Genomic DNA, 5955 nt, shown 5'->3' with positions numbered 1-5955 from the left:
ACCTGGATCACACACACCTGTTCAACACGCGCGCACACCTGGATCACGCACACCTGTTCAACACGCGCGCACACCTGGATCACGCACACCTGGATCACACACACCTGTTCAACACGCGCGTGTTGAACTGGGTCGCGCACACCTGGATCACACACCTGTTCAACACGCGCGCACACCTGGATCACACACACCTGTTCAACACGCGCGCACACCTGGATCACACACACCTGTTCAACACGCGCGCACACCTGGATCACACACACCTGTTCAACACGCGCGCACACCTGGATCACACACACCTGTTTGTTCTTTTGTTCTTCTTCAGACCAAACGTTGTTCTTGGAGTCACCAACCCGTTCTTCATCAAGACGTTTCAGAGCTGGCCTCACATCGTCCGACTAGGAGAGCTCAAAATGGCAGGTAGACCACACTACTACTACTGTTGGTACTACCACTGCTGTTTGTACTACCACTGCTGTTGGTACTACTACTGTTGGTACTATTACTTCTACTACTACTATTACTGTTAGTAGTACAGTAGTAGTAGTACTACTACCGTTAGTACTACAGCTGCTACTGTTAGTAATCCTGCTACAACTACTGTTAGTACTAGGGGAGTGGTGGCGCAGAGGTTAGAGAAGTTGGGTCTGTGATCAGAAAGTCGCAGGTTCAACTCCCAGTACCGTCAACATCAAAATGTGGGTGGAAAAGGTGAAACAACCACACCTGCCTCCACCATCATTTGCTGCACCCTGGGCCCCGATCAAGGTCCTTAACCCCCACAATCTGCTCCCAAACAGGTCTCTCTTGAAAATGAGTTCTTATGACTCAATACTACCTGTATAAATAAAGGGTAAATGCAAAAAATAAATACTACTACTACTTTTTGCATTACTACTATTGTTACAACTACTAGTTCTACTGTTAGTGCTATTACCACTATGTTTGTTAATAGTACTACCACTGTTTGTACTACTACTACTGTTCAAGGTTCTTGTCATTCACATCACATGTGCTACATTAGGTGGAATGAAATTGTGTACTCGATGTCCCAGTTACACCCAAAAAAGTAATATCTATAAAATAAATAAACAATTTATAAGGATCTAAGCTATACACTAACAATAATAATATAAAAAAGGTATATTGAACAGCAGCATGAACATTAGGCAGCACGATGGCTCAGTGGTTAGCACTGTTGTCTCACAGAAAGAAGGTCCTAGGTTTAATCCCCGGTTGGACCTGAGGTCTTTCTTGTGGGGTTTACATTTTCTTCTTGTGCTGCGTGAGTTTTCTCCCACAGACCAACAACATGTGTGTTAGTCTGCCTTCAGGCCTCCCTTGTAAGAGAGATCTGTGATCTCAACGGGATTTGCCTGATTATTCAACCTTTAAATAAAGGTTGAATAAAGGTTAATTAATAAATAAATAAATAAACATGAGTCTGTTGTGAGCAGATGGTTTGAACACAGCAGCTCATGGATAATCAGCAACACCATGAAACAGATCAGCAGCAACATGATATGGTTTTTCACAGTGATTCTTCTGGTTAGAGATTCATGAGTCTAACAGCCTCAGGGTAGAAGCTGTTCCTCAGTCTAGTGGTTCTACACTTAATGCTCCTCAACCTCCTTCCTGAGGGGAGTGGGGCAAAAAGTGTGTGTGCTGGGTGAGTGTGGTCCTTCATGATGCAGGTGGCCCTCTTCCTGCATCTGGAGGTGTAGATGTCTGTGATGGTGGGGAGACTGACTCCAACATCTTCTGTGCAGCCTTCACCACTCTCTGCAAAGCTTTTCTTTCTGCAGCTGTGCAGCCTCCATGCCACACGTTGATGCTGGAGCACAGGATGCTCTCCACTGCACACCTGTAGAAGGAGGTGAGGACTGAGCTTCCAGACCAGCTCGTCTCAGCCGTCTGAGGAAGTAGAGTCTCTGATGAGCTTTCTTGATCAGGCTGGTGGTGGTGTTGCTCCAGCTGAGGTTGTTGTTCAGGTGCACACCCAAGTACTTGTAGCTGGAGACCACTTCCACCACAGATGTTCTTATGTTCGGGGGTGGGTTGGGGGGGGTGTCTTTGTCACTTCTGAAATCCACAACAATCTCTCTCGCCTTCTTCACATTGATGTGAAGGTTGTTCTTCCTGTACCAGCTCTCCAGGTGTTCCACCTCTTGCCTGTAGCTGGACTCATCATTGTTTGTGATGCATCCCACCACCGCTTTATCATCTGCAAACTTTACAATGTGACAGTCTGGATGGGTAGCTGCACAATCATACGTGAGCAGAGTAAACAGGAGGGGGCTCAACACACATCCCTGAGGAGAGCCAGTGCTGAGGGTTATGGTGGAGGAGGAGAAGTTGTGGATCCTCACTGACTGTGGTCTGTTGGTTAAGAAGTCTATTACCCAGTTGCAAATGGGAGGTGCTTAGTCCTAGTGTGAGTAGTTTGTCCGTCAGGGTTTGGGGATCATGGTGTTCAAGGCAGATGTGAAGTCCACAAAGAGCATACGGACGTAGGAGTCCTTCTGCTCCAGGTGGTTGAGCGCAGTGTGGACCACAGAGGAGATGGTGTCTTCTGTTGATCGATTCTCGGGGTATGCGTACTGGTGAGGGTCCTCGTTGATGTTTGTTCTGATGTGGGTTATGACCAGTCTTTTGCAGCATTTAGCGACTATCGGAGTGAGGGCTACTGGCCGATGGTCATTCAGACCAGTCACTGTAGAACTCTTTGGAACTGGGATGATGGTGGTGGTCTTCAGGCAGGTGGGAACTGTTAAAGATATCAGCCAGCACCTAGCAGAGCTGATCGACACAGTCCCTCAGCACCCTCCCCGCGATGTTGTCTGGGTGCTGGGCCAGTGGCTTTGTAAGGATTAATCCTCCTGAAAGTCCTCCTTACTTCTGCTGAGGTCACGCTGAGGAACTCCTCTCCAGATGGTGAGTTGAGTTAGGTGCTGGGTGGTGTATCTGGATTTTCACAGTGAGCATAGAACCTGTTGAGGCAGTGAGGGGTCCCTAGGGCATTGTTTACCTCTGATGTTATAGTCTGTGATGCACTTAATGTCCTGTATGCTCCATGGTTTCTGGGAGGAGAAATGTCCCTGGATCTTGTGCATATGTGGCTTTTGGCTCTTTTTTTAATACCTGCAGTCAGCTCTCTAGCCCTCCCTAGTTCCTGGGAATAGCCAGACCTGAAGACAATATTCCTGGCTTTCAGCAGAGTACAGACCTCTGCGTTCAGCCAGGGTTTCTGGTTTGAGTAGCACGTCACAGTCCTGGTGGTGGTGACATCTTCAGCACACTTGCTGATGTATCCGAGGACAGCAGATGTGCATTCCTCCAGATCCAGTTCTCTCTCTCATTTACAGCGGCCTCCCTGAACACCTGCCAATCTGTGCGTGCAAAGCAGTCCTGCACTACAGTCACTGTTGCTGGGCCACAGTGATGGTTTTCTGTGTGGGTCTGTAAAATCTCAGTTGGGGGTGGTAGACGGGGACCAGAAAAATGGAGACGAGGTCAGAGAGGCTGAGGTGGGAGTGGGGTACGGCTCTGTATGCGTCTCGTATGTTGTTCTAAGCACGGTCTAGTGTGTTACCACTACTAGTTCTACTACTGTTTTATTACTACCACCCGTACTGCTACTGTTTTATTACTACCACCCGTACTGCTACTGTTTTATTACTACCACCCGTACTGCTACTGTTTTATTACTACCACCCGTACTGCTACTAGTACTGCCACCCGTACTGCTACAATGTCTATGTCAATTTATTTATATAGCACATAAAAACAACAAAAGCTGACCAAAGTGCCTTACAGTTGACAGATTAAAAATAAAAAAAAGAGTAAAAATGCATCTAGTGCCACTCAAAAACATAAGTTGACAGTAAAAACAACACACATAACAATAAAATCAGCTCAACTTGTTCTCAGACTCTGCGTGGATAAAATGCCAAGGAATACAGATGAGTCTTGAGCAAAGATTTAAAAGTCTCAACAGTCTGAGTACTCTTTAAATTCTCAGGTAAACTGTTCCACAGTTTTGGAGCAGCAACCGCAAAAGCCCGATCACCTCTGGACTTCAGTTTGGATCTGGGGACATCTAAGAGGAACTGGTTGGTAGACCGGAGTGCTCTTACTGGAGTGTAAATGTTAATGAGATCACATAAATATGACGGGGCCAGATCTTTTAAGACTTTAAAAACAAGCAATAAAATCTTAAAATCAATTCGGAAGTGGACAGGAAGCCAGTGGAGAGAAGCCAGGACAGGGTTATGTGTTCATGTTTTTAGTTGCTGTTAAAAGACGAGCTGCTGCGTTCTGGACACATTGTAAACGATGCAAAGATGATTTGTCTAAACCAACATACAATGAATTACAATAGTCCAACTGAGATGTAATAAAAGTGTGAATCACCTTTTCAAGGTCTCTGAAAGGGAGACAAGACTTCACCTTGGCAATGAGTCTTAGCTGGAAGAAACTGGATTTCACAACTGTATTTATCTGTTTGTCTAATTTAAAAGCACTGTCAAAAATAACTCCCAGATTCCTGACATTGGAGTTGCTGTATGAAGCCAAGGGGCCAAGCACATTAAGGGTATTACATTTACCAAAGCTGATGACTTCCGTTTTATTTTCATTTAGATTCAGAAAATTTAGTTTTAACCAGACTTTAATGTCATTTAGACAGTTCAAGAGTGGATCCAGTGAAGTGACCCTGTCTGACTCAATCGGAAGATATAACTGAGTATCTTCAGCAAAGCAGTGAAAAGGGATGTTGTGTTTTCTAAAAATGGACCCCAAAGACAACATGTAAAGATTAAAAAGCAATGGACCTAAAATAGACCCTTGAGGGACCCCACAGATCAGAGGAGCTGGAGATGAAGAGCATTTTCCTAAATGAACAGAAAAACTCGTGTCAGTCAGGTAGGATCTAAACCAGGATCGAACTGTGCCTTTGATACCGACCACCTGCTCCAGTCGTGACAACAAGATGTTGTGGTCCACAGTATCAAAGGCAGCAGAAAGGTCTAAAAGCACTAAAACAGCAGAGCTTCCTGCATCAACAGTTAAAAGAAGGTCATTAAAAACTCTTAAAAGGGCTGTCTCTGTGCTGTGGCCTGATTTAAAACCAGACTGGAATCTTTCACCAATGCTGTTGGCAGTTAAAAACCTCTTAAGTTGATTAAAAACAACTTTCTCCAAAATTTGACAGAAAAGGCAGTTTAGAACTAGTTCTGTAATTTAAGAGCAGTGTTGGGTCGAGGTTTTTCTTCTTTATGAGAGGCTGCACCACAGCATGTTTAAAAGTAGCTGGAACACAGCCTGATGACAGGGACATGTTAATCAGGACAAGAACTAATGGACCAAGAGGGTTCAAAACTTCTTTAAACAGACGAGAGGGAACACAGTCCAGAGGTGAATTAGAAGGTTGCACGTGGTCCACGATGTCCTTTAAAACAACTAAAGTCACCGGCTCAAACTGTTCAAAGGAGGCTGCGGATGGAGGAAGTGAGGAGGGGTCTGTGTAAAGGTGTGTTGAGGAGGGTCTCAGAGCAGATTTTATCTATAAAAGACTTGGACAACTGTTCACACAGTGCAGGAGATTCAGCAACATGAGCAGCATCACAAGGATTCACAACAGAGTGAAAAACATTGAGAAGAACCCGAGGTCTGTGACTGTTGTTTGAAACTATGTTAGATAAAAAGCAGCTTTAACAGCTCTCTGATAATTTATCAAGCTGTCTTTAAAGATGTCCAGGGAAACCTGCTAGTTCTTCTGCCTATTCTACACCTTCACCTTTACTTTAAATTCTTTCAGGTTTTTTCATTTCTTCTTGTGGTCTAGTTCTACGTTTTCCTTTGATCTCGTTGTTTTACGTTGCCTTGCTGCTCCACACCTGTTACCTGTCCACTCTGAGGTTCTGCTGCTCCGCACCTGTTACCTGTCCACTCTGA

At 45.0% G+C, this 5955-nt stretch overlaps 1 protein-coding gene across 1 annotated transcript in view; it reads left to right on the top strand.

Moving 5' to 3' along the window:
* Positions 1-5955, top strand: part of dennd6b (DENN/MADD domain containing 6B) — a gene marked incomplete at its 5' end in the record, with an annotated part of 7552 nt that overhangs the window by 200 nt on the left and 1397 nt on the right. The window contains 1 exon segment of the mRNA XM_037696110.1: positions 326-420. Within this exon segment, the coding sequence (XP_037552038.1) occupies positions 326-420 (95 nt within the window).

Source organism: Nematolebias whitei, chromosome 22, assembly GCF_014905685.2.
Source record: "Nematolebias whitei isolate Nwh7 chromosome 22, NemWhi1, whole genome shotgun sequence".
In the NCBI taxonomy this organism is placed as follows: domain Eukaryota; kingdom Metazoa; phylum Chordata; class Actinopteri; order Cyprinodontiformes; family Rivulidae; genus Nematolebias; species Nematolebias whitei.
The sequence above is the reverse complement of the archived record's forward strand: the minus strand, read 5'-3'. Positions and strand labels throughout refer to the sequence as shown.